A 21,612-nucleotide genomic window follows, 5' to 3' on the forward strand; every position below is an offset into this window, starting at 1 on the left:
AGAAGAAGAATAACTTCTCATGGACTCTGGAATGCCAAAAGGCCTTGGAGGAACTCAAATGGTACCTCCCGAGGCCACCTTTGCTTCACACCCCGAAGGCAGATGAACAGTTGTACCTATACTTGGCAGTATCCGAGGTAGCGGTAAGTGGATTCCTGGTCCGGGAAGAATAATGTACATAATTTCCTATCTATTATGTTAGTTGGACTCTAGGTGAGGCCGAAACTAGGTATCCTCACCTAGAAAATTTGGTGCTTGCTTTGTTAAGCGCCTCTAGGAAACTAAAACCATATTTTCAATGCCACCCTATATGTGTTGTAACTACTTACCCATTGAGGAACATAATGCATAAACCTGAACTCTCGGGACGACTAGCCAAATGGGCTGTGGAAATCAGTGGGTATGATATTGAATATCGACCCTGGATTGCCATCAAATCTCAAATTTTGCTCGAGGTTGAAAGAGAATTTTTGTTGAACTTGGGAACTTCCTCTGGAATCTAGACCCTCTTTACAAACTGTGCCTCGAACGCAAAGGGATCTAGACTTGGCATCGTATTGAAGCCACCATCAGGTAATATAGTTAGACAATCTATTAGTACTGTAAAATTGACTAACAACAAGGGCGGTATGAGGCCATGATTGCAGGTCTCGAATTGGCCAAAAGCCTGGGGGCAGAGGTGATCGAAGCTAAGTGCGACTCCCTCCTTGTGGTGAACTAAGTTAATGGGACATTAAACGTCAAGAAGGAATGGATACAGAGATACCTGGATAAATTACAGCTAACGTTACATCGGTTCAAGGAGTGGATTCTACAACATGTGCCTCAGGATCAAAACAACGAGGTCGATGCTCTCGCTAACTTGGGATCGTCGGTTGACGACGATGAGTTTAACTCAGGAGAGGTAGTATAGCTCACGAGATCGGTAGTGGAAGAATGTCATGCCGAGATAAACTCAGCAAGCCTAACTTGGGACTGGAGAAACAAGTATATAGAGTATCTGAAGACCGGAAACTGCCCTCAGATCCTAAGGAATCGAGGGCTCTAAGTACGAAGGCAGCCCAGTTCAACTTGTCCAAAGACAGTACCCTATTTTGGAGAATGTTTGATGGTCCACTCGCAATATGTCTAGGGCTAGGAGATACTGAGTATGTTCTGAGGGAAGTCCACAAAGGCACCTATGGAAATCATTCGGGCGCTAAATCATTAATTCAAAAAATAATCAGAGTCAGCTACTACTAGATCGACATGGAAAAGGACTCATACAAAAATGCAACGGATGTCAAAGGCTAGCTCCGATGATTCACCAGCCCGAGGAGCTGTTGTATTCGATCTTGTCACCCTGGCCGTTCATAAAATGGGGAATAGACATCGTCGGCCCCCTTCCATGGGCACCTAGTAAGGCTAAATTTATATTATTTATGACTCACTATTTTTCTAAATGGCTGAAAGCCCAGGCATTTGAGAAAGTCAGGGAGAAGGAAGTCATTGATTTCATTTGGGACCACATAATATGCCGGTTGGAATGCCAGATAAGATCGTGTGTGACAATGGAAAGCAGTTCATTGGCAACAAAGTAAGCAAGTTTTTTGAATACCATAAGATCAAAAGGATCCTGTCAATACCCTACCACCCTAGTGGAAACGGGCAAGCGGAGTCCACGAACAAAACCATACTCCAAAACCTCAAAAAGAGGTTGACCGACGCCAAGGAAAATGGAATAAAATCTTGCCCGAAGTGCTATGGGCATATCGGACGACCTCGAAGTCGAGCACCGGGGCAACCCCATTCTCGTTAGTTTATGGCGCCGAGGCTATGATTAGGTGAACCAAGACTCAAGTTCTGATATGCAACAACAGAATCAAATGACGAGGCCAAGAATACGAGCCTGTAACTGTTAGACGAAAGGCAGGAGGCCGCCCTCGTCCGGTTGGCCGCCCAAAAACAACGGATAGAAAGGTATTACAATCGAGGAGACAACCTTCAACACTTCAATTTCGGGGATTTGGTGTTAATGAATGTCACACTAAGCACCTGAAACCCGAATGATGGGAAATTAGGGCCGAACTAGGAAGGTCCATATCAAATTATCGAGATTACCTGAAAAGGATCATACAAACTTGGAATAATGAATGGTGAGAGACTACCAAACAACTGGAATCTTGAAACGATACTACTACTAAGGTACGACCCCGTTAATTTTATTTTATTTACATGATTGGACTAACATTTGCAGGTGAAATTCAAGGAATGATGCAACTTTTACGCCTCAAATCATGCGTTGCACTCTTTTTTTCTTGAACCGGTTTTGTCTCAAATGAATTTTTCGACAAGGTTTTAACGAGGAAACAGTAGATTGTGCTCACTTAGATTAGCCTCGAATTTAACAGTATCTGAGGCTTCTCTATGATTAGCCTCGAACACTGGGGTGCATCACCCTCAGATAATGATTTTGGCAAGAAAAAAACTTTGTACTTGAATAACCTAGGATCGATCGATAGGATTTACCGTAAGGGCCAAACAGTCAAATGAACCATGCCCACATAGATCGCCAGAGCCATGACACAAAGCTTGTACACATGTGTAACCTTGTATATTACGCACAGAAATGAAAGGAATTTTTTACCTTGCGGATAAATATTTTGCCCATTAAAAATTTTTCTTTCTTCCATTTGGTCCCCTAAAGACATAGATCCCAAGAGCCACCTTACTTGGGGACTATCGTCCAAGGCAGATTCGGACGGATCAGGATAGCAAAGCCCGGGGGCACAAAGCCTATTAGGCAGTGCCCGAACTTTAAAGGCTACGACCATCCCCATTCGGGAATAGTTGTCTTGGGTAATCCCGGATGACTCGGGATAACAAGCCCTTTGGTCAACATCTGAACTAAAAAGGCTACGGTCGTTCTAGAACGGCTCGGAGATGTCCGAGATCCATAACCAAAACTTAAGGCCTTCAAAATTTCTAAACATTCAGAAGGCTACCCTCGACAAATTATAATTTAAAATATTCTAAATACTTTAGGGAAAGTTCCCGGTCATACCGATCCCCCCACTAGTCTTGAGCAGAATAATATCAGGAACGAGGCATGTTCGAACCTCCGAACAAGGCCTAATTATTACGTACTAAGGCATTCGATATCTTTATCAAAAATAAAGAAAAAGCAAAAATGCTTGAAAATTTTTGAAGGAAAATATATATATATATATATATATATATATATATATATGTTAAAAGATTTTTAAAAAGGCCAAACAGCCTCGACAAAGATTTTTACAAAGGCCAAATGGCCTTGACAAAAAAATATATAAAGCAAAAACATCTCCAAAGGCATTTAGCAGCTTGGTTCACGCCGAAGCCCGCCTCATCATTGGGACCATCGGGGTCTTTTCCGTCCCCGGATCTGCCTCAACCCTCGGAGTCTTCTTTGTCCTTGGTGTATGCCAACTTCTTGGCCTCGAACCCCTTATCCCTTTCAATCTCGGCCGATAAATCAAAACCCCAAGCATGAACTTCCTCATGAGCCTCCCTCGAAATTGCTGTTTCTCATACTCAATAATATTGTTCAAGCGGTCCTGGAATGCCTCGGCATTGGCTCTATATTGGTCCACCATCTCTTCAGCATCAACCTTGGTTATTTTAGCCACTGTCTTGGCCATTTTAAGATCCCTGGCAAGGGTCTCCCGATCGGCAACAACCAAGCTCAGTTGAGACTGGATCTCCTCGATTTTCTAGGAACGTGCCTCAGCCTTCTCCCTCATCACTCGAAGTTGAGCCTCCACTGAGGCCAATTGTGCTTATGCAGTTTCCCTTTCCGAGGCCAAGTAGTCCATTTTAACTTTCCACTCTTCAGCCTTGACCTTAATTACGTCAATCTCGGCCCGGAGCTGGTCGATCCGATCAATCTTCTGTTGGACTTGCAGGTTCTAACTATTACTCACCATATCTAGCTCATCATCACTAACTTCAAATATTTTTACCTGTTCCACCAGGTCAGTGTGTTCTTTTTGAGCCGCATCCAACTTTTGAAGACTCTTAGCCTCTTTTTCACGTTGCTTGCCGAGAAGTTTGTACATGTCTCTCTTCTCAGAGACCTCTTTGGCTTCAGCATCGAATTGGCTCAGCTCATCTCGGTACTGAAGGAAGGTCTTGTGGTTAAGCACCAAGGCCTGCAAATATGAGAAGAAAAATCAGGATTACCAATAGCCAAAACTCAAAAATGAAAAGGTTTGGCAGCACCTTACCCAATTCAGCACCTGTTGTGCTTTGTTGAACAGGCACGGAGAATCCACCTCATTCATATTTGCCTAGTCTTCTTCAGTCACCAGGCACCAGGCACCAGAGGTAACTAGCTATCCTAATGGGTACGCAAAGAACCTGGGCATCCTCCGGAACGGTGATGATAATTGAACGCATCTGACCAAGATCCACACTCGAGGCAGGGAATCGGTTGACCAGTCTCGGGCTCAAATTAGACCTACCTGCCCTAAAGGACGAACGTTTCCTCTGTACTTGTAAGTCACCTAATCTGGTGATGTCCTCCGTGGCAGTGGAGTCCATGCCATCAAAAAAGCTTTGGAAGGGATCATCCGCTCCATGGACCCTCTCATTCGATCGCTCCTTCGTCGTTTGAGCCTCACCAATCATCGATTCTGTCACGACCCAAACCGATGGGCCGCGATGGGCACCCGGTACCTTACTCAATTGAGTACCAACGTAATGTATCTTTCTTATTACATCATCATATATACGTCATATACGAGCCTAATAGGCCAACATGATCATTTATAAATTCAAAACATAGGCCGACAAGGCCGTACAATCTTTCACATACACGATATATATCTACAAGCCTCTAAGAGTACATAAATGTCATAAAGGTCGAGACAGCCCCGCCATACCAAATAATATACGTCTAAATCATACTAAGCAAACACGCAACTTCGAAGCAAATGGAGCGCACCAACATCTTCCGCTGAGCTGATAGCCTACTTGGAGGGCTCTCGACCTGTCTATCTAGACCTGCGGGCATGAAACATAGCATCACCAGACAAAAGGGATGTCAGTATGAAAAATGTACCGAGTATGTAAGGCGCATAATAAATACATAAGAGACATAAAAAAAATACAGAGTACATAACTCAACTTGTAAGTCTGAATAACTTTGTAAATCATGAATTACTTTTAGCGTCATGCATATGCATATGAATACCATGTCGTGCATAGGTACATGTTTCATGATATCATCAGCCTCTGATGGTATCCCATCATATCATATCGGCCAGTGTGGGCAAAATCATCATCGTATACCAGCTGATCAGGTGGTGGTGCGTATATAACGCCATAATCTTTCCTATATCCTATATACATATATATATACATACATATATACACATATATAACACCGTTTGAATTATATTTCAGCCACTGTGGGCAACATCATAAACATATACCAGCTGATCAGGTGGTGGTGCGTATATAACGCCGTAACCTTTTCCCATATTCCATATACATGTATATACATACATGTATACGTGTATATAATTCTATCTGGTCATGGGTCAATGCACATGAATGCAATGCATGAAAAGTACGTTAATAAAATCTTTCGGAGCTTCATAAGACCATTTTGCCTTTGAGTAATATCATAAAGTAAACTCTTTTTAACTTTCATATTTTTCTGAGACCCATGAACAGATGATAAAATATTATGACACATGAAAATTCAAGAACATAGATATCTCTAATACTTCTATGAATAGAGTCATTCATGGAATTTGTGCATTTTCACGTTTCGTTCGTATTGTATGGATCACGCCAAAAGAAAGAAGGGATAGCCTTAACATAACTAGAGTAGGAACAACTCCGTATATTTATCACATTGGAAACCTTCGTGGATTGAACTTAGACCCAAAAATTGAATTGTTTCTGCTTCCTCACGTTTTGGTCCTACAACAGAATGTATCTTGTGGTTTTATCTTGAATGAATTGAGCGTATATGGTATTATATGGATTTTTTCTCTAAGAAATCACGTACTTCTATTCAAGATTTGATGAATTAGTTGAAGCAATGCTTCAAATTCTTGGATTGACTTTCTGATGCAATCCATATTGCTTATGGAATGACATTGATATGTTACTACCCTTAACTAATGACTAAGCCTCAAGCTTGTTCTTAGTATGCCACCTTGGAATGTGACATTATGAGTCACTTAATTAATCCTTGTGTGGCTGCCACGTTATGGGGGGGGGGATTTAATCTTATCCAAATATATCCACAATTAATTAGGTAATGTTTTGTTACCTGGTAATTAATCAATTACCCGTTAAATTGAAAATTATTCCCACTTACTTAAAATATTACTCACTTTAAACATACCTTGTACACCTTACTATCATGGCCATGTAGTACCTTGTATGGCACTAGTCCATAAATACTGGGTATTTTAGCTCGGGTCGTATTTTATCCCAAAATGCCAAACTTTGACGAAATTCGTTCTCTTAGACCTGCTCCCTCTTTCACCTTCATGAATTTACTAATCACTTGTGAAATAGCATAATCCTTATAATCCCCAAATAATCTTTTCCTTGGACTGATGTCAATTACCTTACGACAAATTCAACGTAAAATACTGCAGGGTGCAACATTGTTGTAACTTATTACTGCAAAGCATAACATCACCGTAATGTAATACTACAGGATACAACATTGTCGTAACTTAATACTGCAGAGTGTGACATCACTGTAATATAATACTGCAAGGCATAACATCATCGTAATATTTTACTGCAGGATGTAACACCATCGTAACATATTACTGTAGAGCATAACATCGTCGTAATATAATACTGCGAGATGTAATATTGACGTAATATTTCGGGGCGTAACATCATTCCCCCCTTTGGAACATTCGTCCTCGAATGTGTGCTAATGCTTTTATCATTTTCATAATTTATATCTTCCAAATACTTTAGAACTTCCCTTGCCATCTAGGCGACTATTTTGTGAATAAGTCCAAAGTCCAGGGCATTCCCCCATGAGGCCTCCTTCTCACCCCACAACTTGTAGTCGGAATCCTTCCAATCTCGTAACTGTTGCTACCTTTCATCATGCAGCCTGTACGATTTTGACCTTGTAAGTGTGCCCAATCTCTAGGTTTCATATGTAGAGCTTGATCAGATGTCTGTTTCGGCATATATGAGTATACTGAAGTTCTTTGCTCGGAACTTTGTTGAATTTACGAATATTGCTATATCTCATCGCATAGGTCCGTTTAGCCATCCGTATGAATTTACTACCATAACTCTTATTATTGTTGCTGAGGTCTGCTACCAAATCCCAGCTTACTCTCGTTGCTTATTCCATATGTATAAATTTAAGTCCTTTAATGCTTCCTCATTACAGCTCATCTTTAGAATGACGGCCTAATCTCATCTCATACTTTGTGACTTTTGTCCATCCATTATTGATTCACCTCAATATTGATCTACAATATACTACTAATAACTTGAAATTTCTTACGTAATACTTTGCCCCTAGAGCTTACGTTACTTCAAGGAATATTCGGAGTGATTCCCATAATTGTATTTCATAGTGTGATTCACCTTATGGGAGTATCTTAATTTCTTACAATCCATGAAATCCTCTTCAAATCATTACTCACTCGAAGGCCTAAATGTCATCCTTTATCCATCACAATTACACCATCATTGTACTATCAGGGCAGCATTCCATCTTTTCTAAATGCTACTAGTCTTAGACTCCTTTGAGTTCATTCAGGCCATACTGAACTTTCAATAACTTAGAGAAACCATTATCTCTCTTATTTTCATGGACTTAATCTTGAGGACTTATCCATTCTCGTCACCTTTTCACTTGCCTTTCCTCATCCTTACTCATGTTTCCTTAAAACTTTGTCGCTCTACCACACCTTAGCTTGCGACCTATACATATTCATATATAAACTTTCCTTCAACTTGCTTGCACCATAGATTTCCTTATGTTATTCTGGAACATCAAGCAAGACAATACATCGTCTCCAACTTTTCTCTACTTTCTTAACTAGATCTCTTAGTATTTAGAAACCATAGGCTGGAAGACATGTCGTCGACGATACCTATATCACTCCTGGTTAATGGATCCCCGTGCTTATAGCCTTCTATTTGAAGTATGGATTAATCACGATCTTCTGCCTTTGAGTATCTCGTACGTTGTTCACCTTTACCTTACTTACCTTAAAATTTTGCATCGTATCTTCAATCTCTTTCCTGACCTCCCTTCCACCTAGGTGTGATTCACGTCCATAACTTGAAGCTCTATTATAATACTCGCACCTCTGCTACATACACAATTCGATGGGAGCTTCGTACTGACTTCTTATGAGGATGGTACTTTTTCTGACTGGCTTCCTTGTAGAGCCACTATAGATTATGGTTGTTGTGTTATTTCTCTTAAACATCTGATATTAAGAGTGATTCTGTCATGTTCTCTAGCATAACTTATATAATTTTTCTAGGTCCAATAATCAGACTCCTGATTTACTTAGCTGATGTAATTCTTTAGTTTTCTCTTCCTTCTAATCAGCCTTTACGTAGGCTTAAGCTATCTTCTGATCTGTGGCTCATGGTATCAGTTATTACCTTAGCCTTTTATGGGCGTTATGGAATATCCATGATACAATCTTCTAACAATTCAATCCTTTGTCTATACACTGGGCTTAGTTCTTTCTTTTAACTTATACCAGAGTCTTCTATAGTTATATGATTGCCAACAAATATGCTGCCTGGATAATGCTCCAAAATCTTGAGTGTATCCATAACGTACTAACTCTGGATCATTGATGAAATAATTCGTTTGTTCCATATTAGCTTTATTTCAACGTAAGCTATTACTTTTCCTAGTCTTTTTGCCTCCTCGTTGCGTCCATACTTAACTTATCTTAGTGCCCACACTTGCCAGAGTTTTTATACAACTCATATGATCTCGAATATTACCTTTAACTTTTACTTCCCGTTCATTAGCCACGGTAGGTGCCACTTTACTTTGGAATGCTTACAATGTTGTTGCGAGATTGTTGTTACACAACCATTTCCTCTTTAGGTCATTGTGCTTAGGTTGAAGCCTTCTTTCTTATCTCCTCAGCTAGTCTTTCGTTGTAGTACTTAGGAAGAACCCTTGACTCTCATAAAGCTGTGAGCTTATTACGGACCTTTTTTTTATGTCCTTACTTGCCTATAATCATCTGTATTTGCTTACTTCCATGCCCTTGTGCTTGTATGGTTGCTTCTAAACTGATATTTTGACTACATTTCTAGTGACACTTTCTTTTATCCCCGTAACACTCATTTGGTACCTTTAACTAGAAGCATCTCCCCGAATGACTATTCTCTGAATTCATCATGAATCTTCTTTTGTGGTCCATTTTATTACCGCCGGAACGAAATCTGAAATTCCCATGATGCTGAGTATTTTCCAATCATTCAGTCCCTAATTCATATTTAGTTTATCTTGTTTACCAGTCCATACTGATTTCTGTTACTTTTGGGATTAACTCTCCCCTCTGGTAGTCGCAATGGAGTTACAAACTTATTTCTCGAAATGAGGATATAACCTTATGGGCTATATTCTTTCGTTGTCTTAATGTCCATCACCTTTCGTCTCTTCCTTCATTTGACTATAGGTTCTGTAACACTCTACCGTTTTCATCTATGTATCACACCTTATTCATAATGCTTCCTTATCTCTCTTCTCATTACTCTGCTAATACTTCTGCATATCCCTTTTCTTGTGAAAACTTCAATACGACATTCTTTCACTTTTATCTTCCCTTTGCTCCATCCAATGGCTCTTTGGGTTGCTCAACATCCTCGCTCTACTAGGGATAAGAGCCACACTTAAGGTAATATTTATCCCATCCAGGCTTTCACTGCCTATCTTCTGAATGCTAGTATTCACATTTAATCGTAATATTCTAGGGTGCCCCATCTAGGTGTCTCACAAGAAGATCATTGGCATATTTGTAATACCCTTTGGAAATGCCAACAAATGAAAGTAATCCATTTACCAATTCGGGTTACTCTAACCCCAGCCGGATCTTGATATCTCATCCTTCTCTTAACTATACCTGTTAGCCCCCACAGGGTATAACTGAAATGGGTGTGACCAATTGTATATACCTCTTTTTGCTGTTGAATATAACTTAAAAATCTTATGTTCCTCTGCCTCAATTATAAACGTTGTTAACCTTCATTAACTGGGCGCCTCGTACCCTTTTTCATCTTTCTTCTTTTGCTTGTTGAAACTTGTATTTATATTTTTAGTCTCTCATTGTCTTTCACTATAAAGGTGGATAAGCATTCTTGCCTTAAGGCTCCTTATCAAGAGGCTTACACTTTTCAGTACGCACATGATCTGCTGAAAACCTCATATTTACTTATCATAAGCACGATACAAAGTCGAGTTCCTCTAATTCAGCACTTCCACAGCTATATCTCTTATCGATCATCTTTCTGAGCGTAGGCATCGTCTTATTACGAATAAAAATAGAAGCTCGGGACTTGAATTCTTATAAGTGAGCTCTATCACATGAGCTAGAGTAAGAAGAAAGAGTGATAGTCTTAAATGCCCTGTAGCCTCCTGCTTATAAGTGTGGTGCACGACACACCCATAAACAAGACTCTACTAGACACGGCTTGTAGACTCCCTAGGACAGAACTACTCTGATACCACTTTTGTCACGATCCAAATCAATAGGCCGCGATGGGCACCCGGTACCTTACTCAACCAAGTACCAACGTAATATATCTTTCTTGTTACATCATCATATACACGTGACATACGGGCCTAATAGGCCAACATGATCATTTATAAATTCAAAACATAGGCCGACAAGGCCGTACAATCTTTCACGTACACGACATATATCTACAAGCCTCTAAGAGTACATAAATGTCATAAAGGCCGGGACAGAGTCCCCCGCACCAAACAATACACGTCTAAATCATACTAACCAAACACGTAACTCCAAAGCAAATAGAGCGCACCAACATCTTCCGCTGAGCTGATAGCCTACTTGGATGGCTCTCAACCTATCTATCTGGGCTTCCGGGCATGAAACGCAGTGTCCCCAGACAAAAAGGGACGTCAGTACGAAAAATGTACCGAGTATGTAAGGTACATAATAAATACATAAGAGACATGGAAGAAATATAGAGTATGTGACTCAAACTGTAAGTCTGAATAACTTTGTAAATCATGAATTACTTTTTGCGTCATACATATGCGTATGAATATCATGTTGTGCATAGGTACATTTTTCATAACATCGTCAGCCTCTGAGGGCATCCAATCATATCATATCAGCCACTGTGGGCAAAATCATCATCGTATACCAACTGATCAGGTGGTGGTGCGTATATAATACCATAATCTTTCGCATATCCCATATACATATATATACATACATATATACGCGTATATAACGCCGTTTGAATCATATTTCAGCCACTGTGGGCAACATCATAATCATGTACCAGCTGATCAGGTGGTGGTACGTATATAAAGCCGTAACCTTTTCCCATATCCCATATACATATATATACAATCATATATACGCGTATATAACGCCATCTGGTCGTGGGTCAATGCACATGAATGCAATGCATGAAAAGTACGTTAATAAAAATTTTTGGAGCTTCATAAGAGTATTTTGCCTTTGAGTAATATCATAAAGTAAACTCTTTTCAACTTTCGTATTTTTATGAGACTCATGAACATATGATAAAATATTATGACACATTAAAATTCAAGAACATAGATATCTCTAATACTTCTATGAATAGAGTCATTCATGAAATTTGTGCATTTACATGTTTCATTCGTATCGTATGGATCATGCCAAGAGAAAGAAGGGATAGCCTTAACATACCTAGAGTAGGAACAACTCCTATATTTATCCCGTTGAAAACCTTCGTGGATTGAACTTAGACCCAAAAATTGAATTGTTTCTGCTTCCTCATGTTTTGGTCCTACGACAGAATGTATCTTGTGGTTTTATCTTGAATGAATTGAGCATTTATGGTATCGTACAGATTTTTGCTCTAAGAAATCACGTACTGCTATTCAAGATTTGATGAATTTGTTGAAGCAATGCTTCAAATTCTTGGATTGACTTTCTGATGCAATCCATATTGCTTATGGAATGACATTGATATGTTACTACCTTTAATTAATGACTAAGCCTCAAGCTTCTTCATAGTATGCCACCTTGGAATGTGACATTATGAGTCACTTAATTAATCCTTGCGTGGCTGCAATGTTATGGGGGGGTGATTTAATCTTATCCAAATATATCCCCAATTTATTAGGTAATGTCCCGTTACCCGGAAATTAATCAATTACCCGTAAAATTGAGAATTATTCCCACTTACATAAAATATTACTCACTTTTAACATACCTTGTACACCTTACTATCATGGCCATGTAGTACCTTGTATGGCACTAGTCCATAAATACCGGGTATTTTAGCTTGGGTTGTATTTTATCCCAAAATGCTAAACTTTGACAAAATTCATTTTCTTAGACTTTCTCCCCCTTTCACCTTCTTGAAATTACTAATCACTTGTGAAATAGCATAATCCTTATAATCCCCAAATAATCTTTTCCTTGGACTGATGTCAATTACCTTACGACAAATTCAATGTAAAATATTGCAGGGTCCAACATCGTCGTAACTTATTACTGCAAAGCATAACATCAGCGTAATATAATAATACAGGGTATAACACTGTCGTAACTTAATACTACAGAGCGTGACATCACCATAATGAAATACTGCAAGACATAACATCATCGTAATATTTTACTGCAAGACGTAACACCATTGTATCATATTACTGCAAAGCATAACATCGTCGTAATATAATACTGCGGGACGTAATATTGATGTAATATTGCGGAGCATAACAGATTCCGGAACGAAGGCGATCCTGTTATGTCAATGACATTGGGCGGGGCAAAACTGGCATCTTGAGGGTTCTCGACCCTCACTGCTGCATCGACCTCATGAACTTGAGGGGGATTGGCCTCCTTTGTCGCCCCCCCCCCTCACCCCTCGGTTATTACCTATTCCTTGGGCATAGGCGGTCCATGGACCAGAAAGGGATCGTCCTCCTCGGGCTCATCCTTGTACCGGAGGAGTGAATCCTAGTCAAGCACTCGGGAGATGGTGATCTCCTTTGGCTTACACACCATCTTTCTTTACTTTTTCTTTTTCTCCGAGATCGGGGAACTCAGAGTCCTCTTTCTTTTCTTCTCTCTGGTTAGCCTCGGAGCAGGAGACTCAACAGGCAAGTTCTCACTACCAACTAGAGGCCTATGCTCGATATCCTTAAGCAAACCTGCAAAAGGAAGTAAAGGAAATAAGGATTTGATTCTCAAGGGAGAAACCTAATGCAACCTACTCGGGAAGGAAATTTACCATGGGAACGGGCCTCCTACTGGCCCTTCGAGAGTTTGTGCCACGAGCGCTCTGAATAGGGAATTTGTGAAATGATACCCTCGACCCACTCTTTGAGGTGAGGGACAACATTTTGGACCTGAGTGATGGTTGTACCACCACGAATACCAGTGAGGAAAAGAGAAGTAAGCATACAATTAAACATTTGAAGGAAAAATATTACGTGACGTATTCCATTTCTCGGGGAATAGCCCGCATTCAGCCGGAATCAAGTCTGAAGTTCTCACTCGGACAAAACGGCCTTGCCAGGCTCGATTACGGTCTTCATCGATACTTGAGAACAGGGCTTTACTGGCCCGGTGCACGAGATTTATCAGCCTCCTCGGAATATTCAAAGACTGTACAAATGAAGCAGGTGATCCATAGTGAACCAACAGGAGTCAATTTTGCTCACAAAAAATTGAAGAAAGATCACAATCCTCCACATTGAAGGATGAATCTGATCGAGGCATACCTCGTATCGCTTACAGAAGTCTATGATGACCGGGTCCACTGGTCATAATGTAAAGGGATAAGTATAAACACTCAGATATCACTCGACATGGGTGGTAATGGCCTTTTTGGGGTCGGGAACTACTATGTTTTTATCGGCCCAGATGCAGTACTTTTGGACCGTAGGGAGGACCTCTTCTGTAATCGAGCAGATGTACCTTGAGACCTCCCCACACCGACCCTTCATGGAGGAAGGATTTTCAACCTTGAAATCATCATTGACTGAGCATCCCCCGGTGATGAACATTTTCAAGCGGGGTTCGGGTACTGGTTCATTAACAACCACACCCGGAGCGGTCTCCTCGAACTCAGTGGCCGGCCACGAAGTATAAGGAGCTTCTTTTTGAGGAACGGTTTTGGAAACTATTGCCATTCCTTTAAAAAGTAAAAATGGAGTAAAATCTGGAAAAGATGAAGAAGGGACAGAAGTTGAAGGATTGGACTTGTTGGCTTGAGAAGAAGATGGGTGGAAATTCTTGCAAAGAACCTTGTGTAACAGGGGTAAAAGTGATAAAGAGTATTGAAATCCTAAGGATACGAGGGTAGAAGGTTTGATGTAAAGTGAAAATGAACAAAGGAGGTGGTATTTAAAAGAAATCGGCAATGCTTCACATCCAGGGATAGCCGACCGGCGACTGACATGCATTTAATGCCATTATGACGTGACCGATGAGAAGTTTCGGATATTTTGTCGTTTCCGTCACGACGTATCGAAGTAGGAATCGGGAGCTCATGTTGTTTCTCATCGTTTACTCTTTGAGAATGAGGGGACTATCTGTATACAGGTAAAACCGGTCTCGTGATATACCCCTCTCCGACGTGATAAGCCAAGCACGAGATATGATAACAAGGGGCTGAAATCGAGGTAAAGGTCTCATCGATCCGGAGTTCGGGACCATGACACCCACCCTCGAGAATAACAGGGTCATGGTTGGGATCGGTCCTGGCCTTGAATGACTTCGAAGAACATTTTCAAGTAATCGAACACAGCCAACATAAAGCCATGATATTCGTGACCGACCGGATATCACGGCGGGGATAATCTTGGCACGTATCGATGGAGAACCGGCAATCAGTTAATCAGAAGATTTTTACCTTTTATAGAATTGTACCTAGGGTGAGACTCTCATATTATATAAAGGGAGTCTGATAATTCACAACACACGCTGTAACGCATTCCAATGCAATATTTTATTATTTCTCTCTGTCATTAGCTCTTATCTTGTTCATCAGCGCTGGTCACCGTAAGCCCGGATCGAGGAAAAATATTTCACTGAGGCCGAAACTATTCCATGCGTGTTATTTGAATTTATTTTCGTCTTTACTTGTTTAATCTAATCCAATTTATTGCTTTGTGTCAAATTAATTCGCGAATCCTTAAAATCACATACAAATTCAATAGTTATCTAATTTGAGGGTAAACAAACATATTTATTATAAATAAAAGTTATTTCTCAGAAATCAGCGGGGAAAAAAAACGACAAAAAAAGATATTGCGGTGAACTATTTTTTTGTTCTTCCGTGTAGAATATTTTCTGATTGTATAAAAGCAAAAGCTAATACCTGAAGAGATAACAAAAATATATCACACGTCTTAGGCTCTTTTGGTTTCTACAGTGATATGTACAATATGTTCTTATACACGCTAATAATCTAAATAGTTATGAAAACGAGTATAACTGGGAGTAGACATTCTACATCTGGTATTTTTTTTCATATTTAAATCAGCTCTTTTTGTCTGAGTAATCTTTTGTTTCTCTAATTATTTTGCACAAAGATGGATTTTTATAGTGCAAAAAGAAAATCAAATGGAGCAGGATGCTGGTGCTTCTAGAAGCATTTCTAAACCTAAAAATATAGGTTAATAATTTATTTTCATATGATTAATTGATATTACTCACCATTACATCAACCTTTTTAAGGATCCACTTTTCAAATACATTAGAACTGCCGGCTATGTATTGGAAATGATTTGGTTCAATTAGACTAAACCTTCGGTACTTCAATGATTCTACAGAGGAATTTTCAGAAATAACCTATTGTTTAGTGGCTATTAACTTTATATAACTATCATATACATAATTACTTTTCTTAGGTACCTTTCAGTTGTTATGGTAATGTATTCGATGTATCCGAGCTACTTTATTCATGAATACAGTAGCAAAAATCGGCTAAAAAATAGGGCAGTTCAGCTGTCAGCCGTTGTATTCATACCATGTATTCATGAATACAACGTAATAATAGGTCTCTCAAGTTGTTTAATAACGGAAAGCTGCTAATTTAATGGGATACACTCCTAATATAACTCACCAAAATCAATTTTAACACACAACACATTATCAATCCAATTAATGAGAAGATTTATCAGACGCTAAACACCAAAAAACAGAGCATTCTTTAGAGTTTCAGTCTTTTTTTTTCTGATACAGTTTGAATTTTTTTCTGACATTGTTCGAGGTTCTGCTTGAAATTGATACAAGTATCTACACAAATATTTTGAAATTCGATTTTTTGTATATGAATACATCATTTATTTATGCTGGATACAACCTGTAATAGTAACCTACTGCATGCATATTTCATAATAAACCTAGTGCTTGTATTCTATTATATCTAATAGTTGTGTTCAATGTATTCAAGTTTATTTTTGTATTCACAATATTTGATACAGCTAGATTGAAAATACAGATGAATAGAGTTAGATTGAATGCATAACTAATGGATGAATAACATTAAAATGATAGAACTAACAATATATTTAAAAATGTTGTTGTAAGAACTCAAATACAAATAAATACATCAAAATACAACAGTCAAAAGCCACTGTACAAAATAAAAATTAGTGTATGCCTTATGAATACATATAAATACATCTAAATACAAGAAGAGATAACCACTGTAGAAACTAAAAATCAATGTATGCGGACTCGAATACATATAAATACATATACAATTAGCGCCAATGCGTATTTTTGTTCTCCTTTCTGCTTCAATGGTTACTGATAAACCTGCAAATAGAAATTCCTCTTGAATGATTTGAAAATCGAAAGATGCCCCTTCGAAATTGAGTGATTTAGTGGGTATTCTGCAAATTTTAATAAATTCTGCTACAAATCGAAAGAGAGAAAGAGATAAAGAGGAATGAAATAAAATACCTGAGAGAGAAAGTCAGAGCAATCTTCTTCCGGAGAAACCTCTCCAGAAATGGAATTGATGCCCGAGCGGTGAAGATTTGCGTTTTCAATCAATCATCAGATGGCTATTTCACGCTGCTTTTCTAATTGGGAAGACCACGAGAGAACTTTGATACTATGCGATGATTTTGGGAGATAATAAACTGAAAGAAGGAGAGAAAAAAATATTAGACAGTATATTTAATGGCTTAACGGTAGGAAGTGAGCATAAATACATATTTTGCTGCAAAAACTAAAAGGTAGTTATAGAAAATAATATTTTAAAAGAATTTTTATTTAAATAAATAAAGTGTAAAACTTTGCTATAGAAGGTAAAAATTTCATATAACTGTATTCTCAATTCTAATTGGTCACACCAGAAAATCAAGAGGTGACTTTCATCAATTACATTTTAGAAGCTTAAATTAAACTGTTATTCTCTCCCAAATATCCAGTAATATTATCTTTTATCTTAATCTATGCTGATTCACTTACAATTTCAAACGGATAGACTTTGTCTTGGGCCTTTTCCATTTAAACACGGCCCATTTAGATGCCGATAGAAAACTTAAAAATTGCACGGGGCGTCCTATTTGGTCGCCCCCATTTAACCTATACCCATTTTTTAAATTTTTTTTAATTTGTATCCACTTTTTAAAAAGTTTCAGCCCCCTTTCTCCTCCTCCTTCTCCCAGTGATCTCCATATCTCTCCGGAACTTAACATTGATGTAACAATATCTCTCCTTCTGTGGCTTCACTCAATTCCTTAGAAGCCATCTTACTATACATAATTAAAAACTTTATTTTCAATATGCTTCTTCAATGTTTGTCAAAAGAAGAGTCAATTGTGTTACCGGAATCCCAATTTAAAGTGTTGCAGCTCAAAAGAATCTAGTCTTCTTGACATTTATGGAGCTATAATATCCCCAACAGCTAAAATAGTACTACTTAATGCTATTTAAAGTCATCCGATCTCAAACTCTCGCATGCAGAAAGATCATGTGGATGAAAGATAGTTAATCAATGATTTTTCTGCAGTATTGGTCATGTATATATCCCTGCAGAAGGTATGAGTTCCTCCCCCCAAAATAGAAACTTCAGCAGTACATACTCAAGGTTTTTAAAAACTTCAGCTATAGAGCTGAAGTTCACCAGTTACAAACAAAAACTTCAACTCTAGGCTGAAGTTCGCCAGTTACAAACAAAAACTTCATCTCTAGAACTGAAGTTCGACAGTTACAAAACAAAAATTTCAGCTCTAGAGCTGAAGCTTACAAAAAAAAACTTCAGCTCTAGAGATGAAGTTCGCCAGTTACAAACAAAAACTTCAGCTCTAGAGCTGAAGTTCGACAATTACAAAATAAGAACTTCAGCTCGAGAGCTGAAGCTTACAAACAAAAACTTCAGCTCTAGAGCTGAAGTTTGCCAGTTACAAACAAAAACTTCAGCTCTAGAGCTGAACTTCAGGCCCGGCTACTAAAATGCTGAAGTTTTGCGTAATTGCCTTTGTTACTTCAGCCACGTATGCTGAAGTTATGCGAAAAAGCGGGTACATTTGCAATTCTTTTTGCAAAGTGGGTACAAGTTAAAACGTGACACAAAACGTGGGTATAGATGCAAATACTCCTTAGAAAATGCATGTACATCCACGTGAAAGTGACAACGTTCTTTGTGGGCTACAATTACAAAAGCGTAAACGTTCAGGTAAATTGGTCGTTCGATCGAAATAATGCATTCGTTAGCCAAAATATACATAAACTATGTATATTTATATATATATATATATATAAATTTATATTTTATCGGCTATTATTTTTAGGACCGGCTAAAAATATATATTTCTCTAAATACTCTAAGCTTGACCAATGCCAAAGAGGCTACAATTTGATTGGACTATCCTTAAAGAGTGTACAACTATACTTGAAAAATAAATTTCTCTCTCTTCTCGTGCTCTCGGCGCAAGTTAGTAAACCTACGCCGGCGCGACTAGCCATGGCAGGAGGGAGAGTTCGTGGCCGGGGAAGAGGACGCGATATACCTAGGAAACTACCAGTAATCACATTTGGAAGCTCAGTTGGAGGACGCATGCAACCGGATGCTACAGAGGGTGAACAAAGTCAAGTAACACCAGTGCAAATGGGTGAGCTGAATCAGAAATATCTGGAGCCAGGATCGTCATCTAAAGGAACAACAGCTGCTAAGACGCTTCAATTGAGCCCAGATCTAACTCAATTGAAGCTGAAAGAAGTGGAAGGAACTGTCTGAGTTGATCCAAAGCCAGTTGAAGAAGAGAAACCTCAGGAAACCAATGGAACAGTAATGCAAGCTACAATACAACAGCCAACACAAAAATAGGCGAGTCTATTTGTGTAGAACAGATCAGTAGAAAATGGTATGACCCTATCTTATATTGTGCCTCAATTTGTGCATGGCAATGTTGTTATTCAACTAGAAAATGAGGATGTGGATAGGGAAACAGAAAAATGGAAAGGAGCCTTAATTGCTTATGTAATTGGAGATTGCCCGGGATATAATGCAATACGTAGGTATATAGATGTCAAATGGAAAAAAATAGCAGATCCAGATCTGTTTATACATGAGGAAGGGTATTTCATCATCAAATTCAAATCCATTGATGATATGCCGGAAATTCTATGCACTGGACCATATATTATTAACAATCGACCCATCATTTTGAAACCCTGGACAACTGACTTTGATTTTGATAAGGAGTTCCCTACTGAGATATCAATATGGATCAAACTCCCAATATTACCAATGAACTGTTGGGGAATTAACTCACTCAGCAGGATAGCAAGTGCTATTGGAATACAAATGTATGCAGATGAATGCACTGCCAAGCAAATGCGTGTGTCATATGCTAGAATTCTAGTGGAAGTTCATGTGACCAAACCATTACCAGATCATGTGGAAGTGAAGGATCCTAGTGGTAGAGTGTTCCAGCACGTTGTTTCATACGACTGGAAGCCAATGTTTTGTGAGTAATCCCAGGTTATAGGACATGAATGCCCAAAGATTCAGAGAATGAATGAAGAACGACCAACTAAACAAGGAGGGCACAAGAAAATAGTACAGAAATGGGTGACAAAAGAACAACCAAAAGAGTAGCATGACAGCACCAACAAAGGAGAAAGTCAAGATAAAGGAACAGAGACTAGAAACATAGAAGCAGATGGTGAACATATACAAGTTGTTGAGAGGCAAACAACTGATATAGTGCAAGATCAACAACAAAGAGAGGGAAATGATACCAACACCCCTGACAAGGGGAAAGCAATAGATAGGGTACCATAACTCAATCTACAAGAGTTTCCAATACTATACTCAGTGCCAACAAAGAATGTATTTGCAGTGTTAAGTAGATGCCATGGGGGATCCAAGTCAGCACCTCCTGACAAAGGAGGTGGAACTAGTTATTAATATATGAATTGGATCTTTTGGAATGTAAGGGGTGCAAATAAGAAGTATAAACGGAAGGAATTGAGGAAATATATGAAGACAAAACATATTACCTTGGCAGGAATAATAGAAACCAAAGTCAAAGAACACAAAGCACCAGCTGTGGCAGCTAATGTGGCACCTAACTGGGGAATACTGAACAACTATATGAGTGCAATCAATGGAAGAATCTGGCTATTATGGGATAGTAGACTATACACAGTAGATATGCTGAAAGAAGAAGCTCAATTGCTACATTGTCAAGTTAATATAGTAGAATCAAATAAGACATGTGTTATAACTGTAATCTATGGATATGACACATGTGAGGAAAGGAAAAGTATGAGGGATGCACTTAAAACACTGGCTCAAGGGATCAATATACCATGGTTAATAGTTGGAGATTTTAGTGCAATGTTATATCCACAAGACAGAATATATGGGAATCCAGTCCAATATGGGGAGATCAAGAATTTCAATAACTGTATTCATGATCTACTGCTCATTGAAGTAAGATGGATAGGGGATTACTACATCTGGACTAATAAACAACAAAGTAATGAGAGAATTTGTAGCAGGCTGGATAGGGCATTTGGTAATCATGAATGGATGATGGAATGAGGGCATATTGTGATGGAATACTATGTGCCTCTAATCTCATATCATAATCCAATGGTACTGGCTCTTCAGGAAACTCAGAGGGACATCAAAGTTCCATTAAGGTTCTTCAACACTTGGGCAGACCATGAGAAATTTCAGGATATAGTGAAACAAGTATGGCAAAAAAAGCTCTCAAACTGGAAGATGAAAAATGTATGGATGAAATTGAAGGCACTAAAACCATTATTCAAGAAATTGAATAATGAAGAATTCAGAAACATTACACAGAGAGTAGACAAAGCAAGAAATGAGTTAGTGATGATCTAGAAACAACTGATATCAGTATGGTCAGATGATCTAGTAGAACAG

General features: G+C 38.8%; 2 protein-coding genes across 2 annotated transcripts; both read left to right on the top strand.

The window, feature by feature from the left end:
* Positions 1-19,578: 19,578 nt before the first annotated feature.
* On the top strand, positions 19,579-20,190 carry LOC142176099 (uncharacterized). The gene has a single exon (XM_075243167.1). The coding sequence runs from the start codon at positions 19,579-19,581 to the stop codon at positions 20,188-20,190; it is 612 nt and encodes a 203-aa protein (XP_075099268.1).
* A 438-nt stretch (positions 20,191-20,628) lies between these two features.
* LOC142176100 (uncharacterized) lies at positions 20,629-21,264 on the top strand. Its single transcript, XM_075243168.1, has one exon. The coding sequence runs from the start codon at positions 20,629-20,631 to the stop codon at positions 21,262-21,264; it is 636 nt and encodes a 211-aa protein (XP_075099269.1).
* The last annotated feature ends 348 nt before the right edge of the window (positions 21,265-21,612 follow it).

The sequence above is a fragment of the Nicotiana tabacum genome, chromosome 22, assembly GCF_000715075.1.
Source record: "Nicotiana tabacum cultivar K326 chromosome 22, ASM71507v2, whole genome shotgun sequence".
NCBI classification, from domain to species: Eukaryota; Viridiplantae; Streptophyta; class Magnoliopsida; order Solanales; family Solanaceae; genus Nicotiana; species Nicotiana tabacum.